This window comes from Periophthalmus magnuspinnatus, chromosome 21 (assembly GCF_009829125.3).
Source record: "Periophthalmus magnuspinnatus isolate fPerMag1 chromosome 21, fPerMag1.2.pri, whole genome shotgun sequence".
Lineage (NCBI taxonomy): Eukaryota > Metazoa > Chordata > Actinopteri > Gobiiformes > Gobiidae > Periophthalmus > Periophthalmus magnuspinnatus.
In genome coordinates this window covers 4,674,692-4,691,584 of record NC_047146.1, presented here as the reverse complement: position 1 = coordinate 4,691,584, position 16,893 = coordinate 4,674,692, and the positions used below count along the sequence as shown (strand labels likewise).

General features: G+C 41.4%; 2 protein-coding genes across 2 annotated transcripts in view; both read left to right on the top strand.

Moving 5' to 3' along the window:
- Positions 1-8,491: 8,491 nt before the first annotated feature.
- LOC117389503 (uncharacterized) lies at positions 8,492-10,240 on the top strand. Its single transcript, XM_055230723.1, has 8 exons — positions 8,492-8,542; positions 8,652-8,794; positions 9,174-9,492; positions 9,568-9,626; positions 9,733-9,883; positions 9,953-9,984; positions 10,079-10,155; positions 10,224-10,240. The coding sequence occupies exons 1-8, from the start codon at positions 8,492-8,494 to the stop codon at positions 10,238-10,240; spliced, it is 849 nt and encodes a 282-aa protein (XP_055086698.1).
- A 1,833-nt stretch (positions 10,241-12,073) lies between these two features.
- Positions 12,074-16,893, top strand: part of itgb5 (integrin, beta 5) — a 44,368-nt gene continuing 39,548 nt past the window's right edge. Inside the window, exons 1-6 of the mRNA XM_055230450.1 lie at positions 12,074-12,569; positions 12,827-12,912; positions 13,077-13,284; positions 13,359-13,608; positions 14,100-14,268; positions 16,118-16,279. Of these exons, the coding sequence (XP_055086425.1) occupies positions 12,497-12,569; positions 12,827-12,912; positions 13,077-13,284; positions 13,359-13,608; positions 14,100-14,268; positions 16,118-16,279 (948 nt within the window). The 5' untranslated portion in view covers positions 12,074-12,496. The remainder of the gene's footprint in view (positions 12,570-12,826; positions 12,913-13,076; positions 13,285-13,358; positions 13,609-14,099; positions 14,269-16,117; positions 16,280-16,893) is intronic.

The following is a 16,893-nucleotide window of genomic DNA, read 5'->3' as shown; positions in this document are numbered from 1 at the left end:
GACGTCGTCCACAGCTGTGCTCTGCAGATGTGTGAGACGCTCTGTTATATACTCAGCCCCCACAGAGGAGGCACACACACTCTATACACACACACACACCCCGAGGAGGCACACACACTCTATACACACACACACACACACACCCCCACAGAGGAGACACACACTCTATACACACACACACACACACCCCCACAGAGGAGACACACACTCTATACACACACACACACCATACACACACACACACACCCCCCCCCACACACCCCATACACACACACACAGAGGAGGCACACACACTCTATACACACAGAGGAGGCACACACACTCTACACACACTCTATACACACACACTCTACATACACACTCTACATACACACAGAGGAGGCACACACACACACAGAGGAGTCACTCAAGCACACACTCTATATACACACACAGAGGAGGCACACACACACACACAGGCACACCCCCCCCCACACAGAGGAGTCACACACACTCTATACACACACACACCCCCACAGGAGTCACTCACGCACACACACAGGAGTCACTGACGCACACACTCTATACACACACACAGAGAAGGCACATTAATTAATTAATTAATTCACGTGTGCATTAATAATTAGAGATGCTCAGTATCAGGTGCCAGTACTCATACTCGTCAATGTGCTGCTGATTCCAACAGACGATACCACTGTATCTGTGCTGCCTCTTGTTTGACGCTGACGTCTCATCTCTCAAAAGAACAGTGAGCTCTGAGCTGAGCACTGCACAGAGGTGACCATAAAGACACACATGTGCACAGGTGACCATAAAGACACACATGTGCACAGAGGTGACCATAAAGACACACATGTGCACAGAGGTGACCATAAAGACACACATGTGCACAGGTGACCAAAAAGACGCACATGTGCACAGGTGACCATAGAGACGCACATGTGCACAGAGGTGACCATAAAGACACACATGTGCACAGGTGACCATAATTACCGTAAATTTCGGACTATAGAGCGCACCTCAATATAAGTATATTAAGTATTTAATTGTAGTGTATTTTATTTGTGTTAGCTCTTTTTTATTGTAGTTTAAATTGGAAGATTATTATGATCTTAAAATAAAATTATATTTTCTTATTTTTCGTTGCTCAAAATAAGCGTCACACTCGCGGAACAATGTTCAAAACAATCACCGCTCACGTCTCACAGACACAGACACTGACACTGACACAGCTCACTGTCCTGCGTAAAGAGCCCTGATTTTCAGACGCTGTGCGCACAGGGGTCAGGAGCAACTTTCGCCCATCCCTAATGACACACTAATAAGCTCGTCCGTAGATGTATCATGAAAATCCTGCTGGAAATCACCACAGAAATCTATTTGATGTAGTAGCAAGTATATTATCTGCTCTTGTCTCCGCGATGACGTTTCACGTATAACACATCAGACACGACGCACAAAAGTAGAGCCACAACCGAGTGAAAATGAGCCAAAACAAAAGTCTTTGGAGAGCTTTTAACAAAGGGGAAAAGGACAACTGAGACTACGACCTCCAAGAAAAAGAAAGATAAATTTAACAGACAATGCCTACTTAAAATCTGGGTTTGTCGCTGCAGGTGACTCTCACGCACAGAGTCTGCTCTGCGGGAAGAGCAGACTCTGTGATAAGATATGCGGGAAAAGCAAATGAGGCAATGAAACCTTCAAAACTGCTTTGGCACATGGAGAATAAGCACCTGGGATTAAAAGATACGCCTTTAGAGGGGTTTTTTTTGCGGAGCAGAGTAGACATAATCACATAATCAGCGCAGGGCTCACACTGATGCAGCGGTTTGGTGAGTTGTATTTTTTTATGCACTTAAGTTATTTTTGCCATATTTATCTGCCACGTGTAGAAGGCTTGTCCGTGAAAATAAAAACTACATTATTCCATTACATTATTATTATTATTATACACAGTGTTATCTTCATTTTAGATGTCAAAAAGTATTTGCGGCTCCCAGTGTTTTATTTTATGTGGAAAGTGGGTCCAAATGGCTCTTTGCGTGTTAAAGGCCGACCCCTGCTCTATTTCCTTCTTTATCTTAAAAACTGCATCATATCCATTTCATGATGCGCAAAATGATCGTTCAAAACTAGTGAATTCTTCAGAGCAGAATCTTTCCCCACGTCTGTCTCACTTTTACGTTTAAAGGTAGAGAGCGCCCCCCAGGGGCCGTTATCCAGTAAAATTCTATAAATAAGCCGCACTGCTGTATAGGCCGCAGGGTTCAAAGCGTGGGGGAAAAGTTGCGGCTTATAGTCCAACATTTACGGTAATATTTTTCACAATGGTCAACATTATATAATGGTGCACATGCACAGGTGACCATAAAGACGCACATTAACTGTTCTGCTAGCAATTTGTACAAGATGGAGCAGTGATTAGGTTCAGAAGGAGGGTTACAAAGGCAAAGAGCCAAAAAAGTACTGGAGCCACAGGTAAAGCTTAGGTGAAATGTATTGAAAATAACATTAAGAGTAACATTCACTCACAAAACAAAACTAAATATACCCTTGTATCCCTATCTGAGCTCAGTTTATATAAAGTCCTGCCGGCTTAGTAGTCAGTTATTAGTTAGTCAAGTCAAAACTCCTTTGATGCAGCGTGGCACAATCCTACCACACTTCAATTGTCCGTAGTGGTGGGAGAACAGGCTGCTCTCTCTGAAGCAAACTTTGGTTTGGTTCAGCTCATTTCAGGCTCGCCATCCTCCTCGTCAGGGAGAAATCCAGTTCCAAAGTCCCCTCTAAAAACCTCCTCCTGTATGGAGAACAGAGCTGTTACAATAGACTTCGTATTTCTAGCTTATTATTATGGCCATAGTATTAATGCAAGTAGTTTAAAACTAACACTTTAACATTAACAATTATTTCTAACAATTCTATTCTTCAAATAGGTCTTCTCAGTGTAGCTTATAATCATGAGATGTAAACAATATATCTCATAAAAGCATATTCAAACATCAAAACTTTCATTTTAAACAATTAAACATGTTTAAACCAAACTATGGTAAACTACTTTTATAGTACAGCAACTTTAAAATTGTACTGAAAACCATTGTAATAAACCATTACTCTGAATCCTGCAAAATAACATTCACATTTCTTTGCAATATAATACATTTGTATTTGCAATATAACCAAATAAAAATAAACACCTCAATCTGTGTTTTTACAGTGCAATATTAGCAAATGACGACAACATAACAGAAGAGAAATTAAATCTCTTTATATTATTGAACTAGCTTAGCTTCAATGGTGTATTTTATTGTTCTCAGGTTCTTATTTTCCATAATACTAAATTCTCCATAATCACACATTTTAGACGTGCCCGTGCGACACGTAACAGCTCGGGGGGAGACCCCGAGCATTTTTCCCCATGGCCAAAACATTTAGCTTAGCTTTAGCTGCTAAGTTAGCCGCTAATTAGCACACACTCCAGCTCTGTACAAAGTCACTCACCGAGACGTCGATGTTATATTTCATTGAGAGTCCAGTTCCCTGCACATCTAAAACAGTGGATTTGTTTTTAGCTTAACATTTAACTTAACATTAGCATGTTAGCTCTCCAGTTAGCGCTTTGTTTCCACTCACCAGGTTGATTCAAATCCACAGTGGTTACAGAGATGGGTCAGGTCATTTCCTCTGATCTCTCGATTCTCAGTTCAATATTGATGTGTTTAGATTTAGTACATTGGTTCTAGCTCAGGTTCTAGTTGTGTGTGTGCTCTGCGGCGTGTCCCAATTCGCCAAATACACCGTTCTAAAGTTCCTTTCGAAGCACCGGGCCGAGAATGTGTCCTCCTCAGTGCAGCCGCCATCTTGTCCAAATGGGACAGGCCTAAACCACGGGCCGCACGTCCACCGCTATGATACGAACATTACGTACGTTATTTTTAATTATTTATTATTTAATAGAAAAAAAGTCAAGGTGTCGTCGTCACAGCCGTTTATTTCTGTTTAGACTTAATATCAATAGGCAAATATAACGTTCGAGGTGATTTTTTACCCCCAATTGTTACTTCATTACTTTAACAAAATAAACCTTGTGAAAATGTAATAACAGAGACGGAGGTAACAGTGTCATTTTACATTCATAGTCTATAAACCACAGAACATTGATTAGTTGTACATAAAGTGGGATATTACGACGGAGTATAAGGGTCAGTTAAATAAAATAAATTATGCGAGCGCTACGAGATTAAGTCGTAGCATTTCGACATTAAAGACGTAATTTTATGAGAATAAAGTCATAGTACTACGAGAATAAAGTCGTATTTTTATGATAATACAGGCTGCTGTGTGTGAGTGAGTGACCAGTGCGTTGTGTCTTATGGAGAATTTGGAGCATTTTGTTCAGATAAACTTTCAACTGGGGTTTACGCAGGATGAAATACTGTGTCTTTTAGTCCACCATCACCGCACTATCATCAGTATAAGTACTTTGAAGGGACACTGCAAGAGTTTGAGTTTGTTTAGTCGGAGGAACCAGACAGATTTGGAAGAAAATGCTTTATCTGAACAAAATGCTCCAAATTCTTCATAACGCACTGGTCACTCATTCACGCACAGCAGACTGTATTCAAATAAAAATACGACTTTATTCTCGTAAAATTCCGATTTATTCTCGTAGTACTATGACTTTATTCTCGTAGCACTCGCATAATTTATTTTATTTAACTGATCCTTATACTCCGTCGTAATTTCACACATTTGAACTCGTTTTAAACGTTTCTGCATTTACGAGTTTAGTACGTAAGCCCCATGGAAGAATAATACGATTCTTTTTATAGGTCCATGTTATAGATGTGTTATTATAAGAGCAACACATGTGAGCAACTAGAACAACTACAAACTACAACTGCAGGTTCATTACATAGACAACGGTAACTAGCTCAGTAAATAAATAACGTTTAGCTTTTGAGCAAAAACAACACTGGTTTTAGCTCGATTAAAAAGTGTTATTGAGCAAGCTCGAACATTTTATCAGTGGTGATATTAAATCCTGCACAAACACGTCTGGACTCTGCCACATCTCATCTCAGGACCACGTGAGTTTTTCCACCTTTAACGATAATATCAGATCAACAAGTAACAAGTAAGTGCCTTTAAAATACTGCCTTAATCAAGTGTAATAAGAGTTTTTGGGTGATTAGCACAAATATGATATGATTAAATTATTATTATTATTATTATTATTATTATTATTATTATTATTATTATTAATTTATTTTTTATGTATATTTTTTTATTTATTTTATTTTTTTATGTTTTCCCTTCATTCAGAAACACATTCATTTAGATTTAGCTTAACCACTGTTAGCATCACGTCTGTTAGCGTCATGTAGCTAATTAGCAGCAACTTTTGTGGAACGTTTTATGGTCAAATTATAGCGATAATCGTGTTTTTGTTTTGTTTTTTAACCTAAACAACTAATCTGTGTGTGTTGAAAATATAACTTTTGTGGATTAATAGTTGTGTTATTTGAAATGATAAATCCCGCGCTCTGATTGGTGGATTTACACGTGGCTGTTCCAAACTCCGCCCGCCGCACGTTTCAGGTCCTCACGTCACGTCCTCAGGTCAGAGCTGCGTCTAGAATAATCCACGAGTAAAAAGGCCACATTTCTCAAAATACAGCAAACTCGTTCACTCGATCATGTTTAAGTCAATAAACACGGTCCCAACCATGCATCCACAGGTAAAGTACACAATAACAACTCTGTGGTGTTGCTATATTTGTAATTTAAATACTTTTGTTTCTCCACGTGTTCGTGTAAGGGTTGCACTTGTCCTTTTCAAACTGAATTATGCTCAATAATCAGAGCCATGAGTTATGAGTGTGGAAGGAGTCGCGAATGTCCACTAATGTTTACTTTTCATTTGAACTTTTCAGACAGTGGACTCCTGCTTCCATTGCACCATCGTGAACCAAGCCTTAAGTGCAGGTAGGCACAGGTGCACCTAAATGACCACCAAAGGATCTGTGTGGTTCCAGCGCCTGCTCCAATCCCCCCTCAACAGCCCCGGGGTGGTCAGTGAAGCTCCACTTACGTTTAGGGTAGTGATGTGACGTTTGTGAAGGAGTCTGTTCCTTAACATGAGTTGGGTCTGGATCTCAGTTTTTAAAAGAGTCAAATGTTTTCCTTTTTTATTTGTCTGCATTTTTTATACTGATTAACACTGAACCGACACAAGTGAGAGACTTGTGCATAAACAAAACATTTGGCATCATATGAACAGTTACTTTTAAAATGATTATTATTGTTTTATTTCAACTGTGCATAATCTGAAAGGGTAAACATGCTCTCACTCTCAGTTTGAACCATTTTAAACACATCCGAGCCTATGGTCATGTCTCTCTATGATCAGTTTGTAGATAAAAATAGTTCTCACATTGTTTATATAACAGAAGCCAAACAGTAAAAGAGCCAGTCTTTTGAACAGCTCTTTGAAATGAATGGATCTAAAAGATTTGGATTCCATAAAAGAGCTGAAAGTCCCATCACTAGTTTACTGTGGTGTAAAAACTGGGACACACAGGCATTTGGTATCAATAAAATTGTAGTGTGACATCCATTCTCCACGCACTTGTGTCAGAATCTGAGGGAGTTCTGTCAGTTTGATCATTTTCAAGCACAGTTTTCTGTATTTTAGCTAAACAAATGTCAATCTCTTCCATCCTTTGCTATTGGCTGGGATCAGATCGGTCAGAAATCTGGGGCATGTACACAGTTTCTATAAAAGTGGGACAAATCAATGGTTTGGGATGGATCCGCTGGGACAGTGGACACAGGGCTCAAAACTGGAACTGTCCCGGGTCAACAGGGATGTTTGGTCAGTCACGTAAGTTAGAGAAGCAGAATGTGTCATGATGAGGCCCGACTAAACTAAAACTGCACCAAAACTATACCACTATTTAAAGATTGATCCTCCAAACATGGCTCCAGTGGTGGAACGTAACAAAGTAAAAGTAGTAAAGAACTGTACTTAAGTGAAATACAGACACCTAAAATGTTTACTTAAGTTTCATTTAAAGTGGATATTTTTTTACATCAGTACATATGATAGCAGTATCTGTACTTTCTACTCCACTATGTTTTGAACTGAATTTTTTTTTTATTACTGTGTGAGACCTGCTGAGGGTTTATTTTTAACACATTGATAATTTGAACAAACAAAAATATACAAATAAAAACATATAGAAAAAAAAGATTGATTCAGTTGTTTGTGTTGATCAAAATTCAACTCAAATCTGGATCAAAATCACCACATTTGAAGCTTTATTAAATCTCAATCTGTGTGAATTACTTCCAAATGAGTACTTTAATACTCGTGATACTTTTACTTGAGTATTTTTTGCTCCTATATCTGTACTTTTACTTCAGCGACATACTTGAATACTTCTTCTGCACAGTTGTAATTGTTTGTGTCGTAAACAGACGTTCCCTGTGCAAATCGAGCTCTTTTTCTGAGGAGGTCTGTGTTCACTTTGATTTATGAAAACATCTACCTGGCTCTGACGGACTCTAAGCTCCTGGGCTGGTACCTCGCGCTCTCTCTGGAGGATCGAAAGATTATTCAAGGTATGTTATTATTTTGTAAATTTTAGAAGTATTGATTTTATTTTGTTTCTATAGCCACAGACGTTTTTATCGATCACGTGATGTCGATGTGTGCTGCTCTGTTTTCCAGACGACGGAGGATTTCACCGGTTTCTAAGAAAACATCCGGCCTTAGAGTTATCGAAGCATCATGTTTATGTGAAAAGTACGACATGTTTGTATACTATTACATCATCACTATTAATTTATGGCTCTCATCAGTAACACAGTACAGAATAATCCACATCTGCATCTGTATGTTGAGAATCCTCATCTCCACATATCGCCTTTTAGGATTGTATTTTTTGGGGTATATTTTCTTTGCTTTAGTGGGACATTTTTTGTTATTTTGTGTCTATATGATCAGATTTAAGCCGTGAAAGTTTTAATTAATAAGTTGTCTGACTCATTACAGACTGAAACTAACGACTAAAGTGCTTCATTCTGCTGTTTATTTCTTGCAGCTCATGATTTAAAACAATACTGTAGATTTTATTGTAGATAGTTTTTGTGGTTTAAATCTGCTCTTTGGTTGTTGTGTCAGTGGTAAAATTGAGTTTCAGTGATATCGTTTATCTTCTATATTTCCTTCAGTGATATATTGAACTTCAAAATGTGTTACAGTGACAGATCTAACGCTTTTCCACCTTTTAAGGCTCAAAGCTCTTTACGTCAAGAAACTACTCACCCATTCACACACACATTCATACACCAGCGTACGCGGACACTGGGGGTGAGGGGGATTAAGTGTCGTGTCTTTTTTCCAGACTGTGTTACTGAAGAGTCCACAGGAAACCTCCCCTCACATAACAACAATTACAACGAGCATCAGGGCTATCTCCACATGAACTACAGCAGCCCTGCATCACAAAGAGTGGAGTCCGAAATACGACAGGTAAGTTTACTGCTGTAGAGCAACACATGAGCTTGTTTCATTTATATAATAATAATCTACATATTTGAGTCCACACACAGTCTTAAAAGCCCTTTTGCTCATTTTGTAGCTGAGTAAACTGACCTGGCCGATGGCGAACGCTAGCAACAGTAATCATGGATCTAAGAACTCAAAAGAACAGTTTGCAAACATGTCTCTGGACATGGAACTGGAACGGCAAATACAAGGAGTGAATCCTCAAAGCTCGACTGCGTAAGTATAGTTCACGTTTAACCACACTGCTTTCACTGTTGAGTAGATGTGCCTTCTAATCACAGACTGTATATATAAGTCGACATGGCTAAGGTGCATTAGCAACAGGTTTGAGTGACAGAGTTGCTAAGCGCCCGCTCCCTGCTAAACCAGTGGTGTGGGAAGGGCTGTTACAGTCAACAGTCTTGCTCCAGATTGACTCTTTGGTTGTTATGATACTCGCGGTCGGAATTCCTAATGTGGAACTTGGCTCCAAATTGGCTGCTATAACTGCTATTCTCGATGAGCTTCATTTGGAGCTGAACGCTGTGGGCGATGTCACACTCACTCAGTCACTTCTTTATACAGTCTGTGGTTATAAGATGCACCATTCTGACAGGGGTCTGCTCAATAGTCCTAATCTTCACTGCAGCCGCCGCGATGCCTTGTTATGGGAAGCAGATACAAGCATCGTGCTGTGTGTCCCAAGTCAAAGTCCAGATACTTCAAACATTGAGTCCATTAGAAACACTGAGGATATGTCCACCTCCCCCATGACCCCTGTCCACACCATGACCCCTGTCCACACCTGTGACGCTGCAGTCGGCACCGAGCAGACTGTGATGGTGTCTGCGCTAAGCCAAACTGAGCCACCGCAAACTGCAGATAAACATCTCAACACAGAGGTTTACATGTTAGACCTGGACTGTCTCACCAATGTAAGTGTAAATGTGTAAATGATCAGAGTTAATGGGACGGACGCATCTATACATCACAATAATGTTCTCTGACAGGACTTCATCACAATCAAAACCCAGAGAGATCAACTACTGGAGCAGGTCAAGACGCAGAGGTAACACACAACAGAAGTTTATAAAATCCAACTTTAATAAATCTATTTTTTCTTTTTTTATATATAAATGTAACTGACCTTTTGTTGATCTTTTGTGTTGTTTCAGAATCACTTCTCGTTTGGCAAAGATTGTGACCGACCTAAAAACTCTAGAGGATGATTATAACAAACTGAGAGAGAAAGTCCTGGCTGGCGTTTCTCTTCAGGACCTGAAGCCTCTGGACAAAGACACAGCTGGAGGCTCAACAGTTTCCCCAGTGAGGATGAGTTATTGGAATAAAAACATAAATGATCCAGACTAATGTAATGATGTGTTTTGTTTTCAGGGAGTCACTGCGCCTGTGGAGACGTCTGTTTGGTTTGTCATATTCTCAGTTTTGTTCAGTTTATCTTCTCTGAATTAGTGTGAATTTTATCCCGTTGTCGTCTTCTATTATTCTTGTTGTACGCAGCTCACCTCAGCAGCATGAGAACATGACAAGTGACCGACCCGCCCACACTGGTGACGACGAGGACGACTCTCAGGCACGTTTACTGTATATTTAATATATGATCTAAAACTTATTAACTCTCCTGATAAAACTGATGTGAAAACAGGAGAAAGAGTCCAGTGAAGCCAAGACGTCTGTGATCCGAGTCCCAAAGGACAGAACCACAGACCAAAGAGAAGATGGAAACTCTTCAGGTAGTTTCAACTGTAACATTCTAATTCAGGGTGTATATTTATCACTCTCTCTGTCTTTCTGTCTGTTTATTTATCTTTTTGTCTGTTCGTCTGTCTGTTTTTCTGGGTCTCGGCTTCTCGGTTTGAAAGCTTCATTCGTGAGTGAGGTCTGGTTTGATGCAGAGGAAGAGCTGTCGTCTGATAGAAGTGCAGAGCAACTCAAAGAGGAACCTGTGGAAACAAGTGAGAACAAGCCTCCAGAAACATCTTATTTTTGTGTTTAATGTCAAAAAAACAAAACATAAAATGTTTTAGTCTCTGGACTGTGCTTTAAAACTCATGTAATCCATGGTTAGAAAAGCACTGGCCTTACAGTAATTTAAATGGGCTTCTAAACATGGATGTGTGTGTATATAATGTTAATACGAATTTTTTTTTAAGTTAATACCATGTTCACATATATTTACAGTCAAACCTACAGTTATGAGCGCAGGGCTGTGTGTTTCTGGTCTACCCTCTGATGTCTCTGAGGTAAGTGCTTCACATTTGTGTGTATGTAGTTAGTGCAGTATACAGCAGGGGGCAGTATAATCATAAATATGTGTTTCAGAACGACTTGATGATGTTGTTTCAAAAATACCACGTCTCAGGGATTCACATCTTCCGCAAAAAAGATCTGAGGTATTGGCTTTAGTAGACAGCACCATCTGCATCAGTCTGAAGCCTCTCGGATGCAGAGAGACGAGTTCCTGTTGTTTTCTCGTTCTAGTGTTGCCATCGTGAAGGTGGAGACTGCGCTCTCTGCTCAAGCTGCAGTGAAGGAGCTCAATGGCCTGAGCATAAACGGACACACTTTACAAGTAGAACACATTAAAGCCATGAGGTCAGAGGGTCAGGGTCACTCCTCCACCTGCGGCAGTGACCCTCACAGCTCGAACGACCTGAGCCAGAAGCTGACCCAGCCCGAGCCCCTAACCCAGCCCGAGCCCCTAACCCAGCCCGAGCCCCTAACCCAGCCCGAGCCCCTAACCCAGCCCGAGCCCCTAACCCAGCCCCTGACCCAGGCCCAGACCCTGACCCTGACCCAGGCCCAGACCCTGACCCAGATTCAGGTGAGACTCACACAGACTCATTATTCTGTCATCAGCATTGTATTTATTTTGAATCTCTTCACTAGTTGCCAACATCGTGCAGTTCAAAGAGGAAGGTGGTGTGTGTGTCTCCCACGGCTCAGGGCACGTTTGTGCCTCAGCACTATGGCACCATGGGTAGTTTTGATATCCTCATGTCAGAGCTGACACTGCGTCACCCGAACATGAGCCGCCACAGGATCATAGGCGCCCTCCTGGAGCTGAGGGCCAAATACAAAGGGGTGCTCAGCGGTCTGCCCCTTAGGACCATCCGAGACATGACCTCTGACCTCCTGACCGGGCCCAACAGCCCCTAAAATCTAATGCATCCTTAGTTTTGTTTGTTCACACATGTTCTGTGTAGATGCTTCTCAGTTGACTTTGTTTTGTAACAGTTTCATATGTTAAGTTTTTCCAGTCCTCTCTAGTTTGTCACAGGACCTGCTTCAGTTAAATAATAAATGTTTTTCTCAGCAGTTGCTATGCAGACTTTGATTAAAACATGAATACAGCCTGCGCCGCTAGAGGGCATCGCTGTCCACGTGTGCACAGTGTTATTCCGCTGCAGCCCGTGTCCTGGAGCAGCGAATGGGTTAAAATAATCCGTGTGGAGAATGGGCGGAGTGTGGGACTCAAACCGGACAAACCGTCTAGAAAAGCGGAGTTGGTGAAAGGAAAATCACGTCAAACAGCGCGTCTGTTTTGTGCGTTTGTTTTGTTCGTTTGGAGAGACATTTTAAGCCTGACAGAGCGCGCGCGTGGGCTCAGGATGGACAGGCTCGTGGCGTGTTGTCTCCGGGTGAAGGAGCTGAGACGTGGAGGAATATAAACCTCCGAAAAGAAACGTGTGGACCTCAGAAGATCAACAGTTCTCCCAGACAATGGAGACCTGTCACGAGCCTTGACCTGGGACTGGGGCTGTGGTTGGGGCTGGGATGGATTAAACGCGTTTGTTTTGCACGTATCGCAGAGGCAGATACTCATGCGCGCTCTGGTGGTGTCACACTGAGCCATTGCACTGCGTAAATCTACTAAAACCCTTCTCATCCAGGCGCCTGAGCCCGGCCCGTGGAGCCATGTGGAGGACGTGGATGCACAGAGCGGCTCTGTGCTGCGTGCTCCTGCAAACCTGCATGTACAACGCGCTGGGTAAGACCGTGCAAGGTTCTGTACGTGTCTGTGTGTATGCAGCTCATAAACAGGGCGGTGTACAGGTCGATTTATCACTGTGCAGCTGATCTGAGACTGTTTAAATGTCCAGTTCCTCATAATACTGATGAACGCCTGCGGTTCCACATGAGCTGACAGAGGGCTGACTGTCAGGGTTTTAGTTTATCTTCGCAGGAAAATGACTGTTTATGTGTTTAAATCTCACTCACACACGTATTTGATGTGATCCTCCTCAGGTCTGAACATGTGCATGAGCGGGAGTGCCAGCTCCTGTGAAGAATGTCTCCTGATTCATCCGAGCTGCGCCTGGTGTGCACAGGAGGTGAGGCTCTACTCTGGTTGATGTGGTGCATAGACTGATTTTAATGCCATTTCCTTAAACTAAACCACAGAATGTGTATATACAGTCAGTATTTCTCATTGAGGTGACCACACATGCAGCCTTTACTCTGAAATAATGATTTTTTTCTCCTTTTTTTTGTATAGGATTTTGGAATTGGACGCACGCTGCCGTCTCGTTGTGATTTTAGTTCAAATCTGGTGAAAAGAGGCTGTGACACGCGGTACATCGAGTCTCCAAGGAGCAGTGTTTCTGTGCTTGAAAATGAACCTCTGAGCTCAAAGGGCTCTGGATGGACTCATAGTAATGTGGTCCAGATCATGCCTCAGAAGATCTCGCTCAGCTTACGTCCAGGTACGCAGCAGTTACTCACATCCTCTTTCATCCAGATCATCTGTCACTAAAGCATCAGCACTTTGTTCACACAGGAGACCAGACCTGGTTTGAGCTGCACGTGCGGCAGGTGGAGGACTACCCCGTGGACCTGTACTACTTGATGGACCTGTCTCTTTCTATGAAAGATGATCTGGACACGATCCGGAACTTGGGTACAACTTTGGCACATGAAATGGGAAAACTCACCAGCAACTTCAGGCTTGGCTTTGGTTCTTTTGTGGACAAAAACATGTCTCCTTTTTCATACACATCGCCAAAATACCAGGAAAATCCATGTAACGGGTGAGTACTGATGTCAGTGAGTCATTACCTTCATGTTGATCGTATGAGACCTGAAGTAAAACTAAAGAGAATAAGGCCTTTGGACTGAATAATTTCCTACGAGTACTTCAGCCACAATCACTATTTTTACCCTGTCATGAATCATTAATCGCCAGGTAGTTTATGCAAAAATAATGGCTTTTTCATATTTAAATAAAAAAATATTTAAATGGCCCCTCTTTGACCAGTCGGTTTTGTTGTTGGTGTGAACAAACTGAAAGGAGCAGAATGGATGAAGCTGTGACACAGAACGTCTGCCCTGAAGCGGAAGCTGCACTGCTCGTTTGCGCATCACTAAACATCTGGGTTAGAGCCACAGACCTGACAGTCTATGGTCAGACCAGACTGTGGTGGACGTGAGCCCTTCAGGTTCAGCTGTCAACATCCCCCCTGTGTTTGAATCTGATCACTGACACAAACACAAGACTAAACTCTGCCTCTTGTTTTTTTAGGTACAAACTCTTTCCAAACTGCGTCCCGACCTTTGGATTTCGCCACATCCTGTCGCTGACGGACAAGGTGGACCGCTTCAACCAGGAGGTGCAGAAGCAGATGGTGTCTCGCAACAGGGATGCCCCGGAGGGAGGCTTTGACGCCATCCTGCAGGCGGCAGTTTGTAAGGTAATGTGTTTTTACTGTCTCAGCATTCAAACACAAATCCCATATCGACTCTGTTAGACTAATGTTGAGCTCATATCCCATGGGACAACATTTCATTATAAACAACACCTATTTATTAACCGGATGCAACCTTAGACTGTATATATAAATGGACATGGCTAACCTTCTAGCTCCAAATTGGTCCCTATAACTGTTGGCCTCATTGAGCTTCATTTGACTGGAGCTGAACGCTGTGGGTGACGTCACACTCACTTGGTCCGCTGCTTTACACAGTCTGTGGACGCAACAAAATGCAAGAAAAAAATACTTCTAATTGCTTGATATGTGTTAAATGCTGTTTTGAGCACACTGGAAGTTTTTAATGGCAAAATGAAAAAGATTTAGTGACAAAATTTGACCCATTTGCATTTCTCGGGAACACACTGTTGACTTGAGACTTAAGGGAAAGCTGCTGGCCCCCCATGACGAGTACTTGTCCTATTTGCTTGTTAATTAAAAGCACCAGAGGGGATAGACAGGAAGTGTCGTCTGCAGCTGCCCAAACATGAAGACGAGTCGCGTTTCCCTGTTCAATTGTTTTCTACAGGAAGTGAATCTCTTCCTCCTGGAGCCTCTTGCCTTGTAATTTACTCGACTGCTTCTATTTCAAACACTTGTGGTTCCAAACTGGGCTGGGACTGTCCAAAGGTCTAATCGATGTGAGCCAGGCTATTTCCAGGGCAGTTATTAAGGGTTAGAGCATTAATAACACTGACCTCATGGTGATCTAAGTAATTACATTTTAAGATATTTACCATGAGGGTTTTTAAATACTGAATCTGCATTTGAAATCTTCGCCACAGTGTCATTAATTTTTTTATATATATATTTTTTAAGAACTGCTCCAAGTTGTCTGGGCTTTAAGTCTGTGTCATCTCTAGACAAAGCAGGTTTATCTGTGTGGCACAACTGGTCCAAAAAGAAATTCAAAGTTCAAAGCTGCACAAAACTGAAACGCTGATTCCCCATGTTTAGTCGTGACCGGGGGACTGGACCGTCAAGTCCATCGTTCAGACATGGGACGATAATGACATTTGGCGCCACGATTCTCACGGCCAAAATAACCACGATTATATCACGATAATGATCAAAGTCACTGACAGTTTAAAAATGGAACCTGTTCATAATATTAAAATCATCCAGAACATTTTTAAACGGCTGCAGTTCTGTACATTGGCGTTCATGTCCGTTTACTTTATAACTTTCAATGTATTTATTTTTATTTTTTTACTGTTCAATCTTTTTAAGACACAGAATGTCTGGTTCAGTGTGAATTGAACAATCTAGAAGAGTTCATCAGGAGAAGTTTGTTCTGCTCATTCTGTTGACGTAATGACGATTATTTTTGTTTGCGATTCTCACGATTAAATAAAATGTCCCATGATCGATTTATATTTGACCCTTTTTATCACAATGAACGATCCCTGAGCTACACATATGGAAGACAGAAGTATATTTGTTTGGGGTCAATATTTAACAACTTAAGTGTCTCATTCTGCTGTTTATGTCTTGCACCTCATAATTTTTGACAATATTGTAGATTTAGAATAGCTTTTGTGGTTTAAATCTGCTCTTGGGTTTTTGTGTCAGTGGCATAAACGAGTCACTATTATCTTTATTGTGTATATTTACGTCAGCAATATATCGAACTTCAGAATGTTATTGAGACGGGCCTAGTCATATCGCTTTGGCATTTAATTTTATACACATGCGAGAGTCTTCTTAATGAACAGATCTACAGCCAAATGTGGTTTAGAGTCAGTTTTGCATATATTTTTATCCTTTAATTCTGTCTCTTCCACGCTCGTAGGAGGAGATCGGCTGGAGGAAAGAGGCCTATCACCTCTTAGTATTTGCTACAGATGATGTTCCTCACCTGGCCCTGGACGGCAGACTGGGGGGACTGGTCCAGCCTCACGATGGACAGTGTCACCTCAATGAGAAGAACGAGTACAGCGCGTCAACACAGATGGTACCAGTCTGTTATTTCATTTAAACCTGATGTTTCCTCCTGTCACTGCCTCATGGAGTCACACGCCCGACTGACCCAGATCTGATGTTTACTATAATGCAGCTTAAAAGGGCATGACATATTTGAGCCTTTACACGTACAGCTGAACCAGAAGTTTACATACATTATATAAAAAGACACGTACGCTTTTTTTTCCCTCACTGTCTGACATGAAATCAGAATAAACTTTTCCTGTTTTAGCTCAGTTACGATTAACAAAATTATTTCTATTTGTTAAATGCCAGAATAATGAGAGAAGGATTTTTTTTTTTTTTTAGGCAACATTTCCAGGCTTTCTTCAGTCAGAAGTTTACATACATTTCATTAGTATTTGTTACCATTGCCTTTAAATTGTATGACTTTCCTTCCACGAGCTTCTCACAATAGTTGGCTTAATTCTGGCCCATTCCTCCTGACAGAACTGGTGTAACTGAGTCAGGTTTGTGGCCGTCTTGCTCGCACATGCCTTTTCAGGTCTGTTCAAACATTTTCAACAGGACTTTGTTATCCTTAAGCCACTTTGTCACCACTTTGGCAGTATGCGTCAGGTCTTTGTCCATTTGGAAGACCCATTT

Bases quoted from the DNA above. Each gene is read 5' to 3' on its own strand.
- LOC117389503 (XM_055230723.1), top strand. From the start codon at position 8,492: ATGAACTACAGCAGCCCTGCATCACAAAGAGTGGAGTCCGAAATACGA. The intron at 9,493-9,567 runs GTAAGTGTAAAT...GTTCTCTGACAG, and splicing joins ACCTGGACTGTCTCACCAAT to GACTTCATCACAATCAAAAC. The intron at 9,985-10,078 runs GTTTGTCATATT...TGTTGTACGCAG, and splicing joins CCTGTGGAGACGTCTGTTTG to CTCACCTCAGCAGCATGAGA.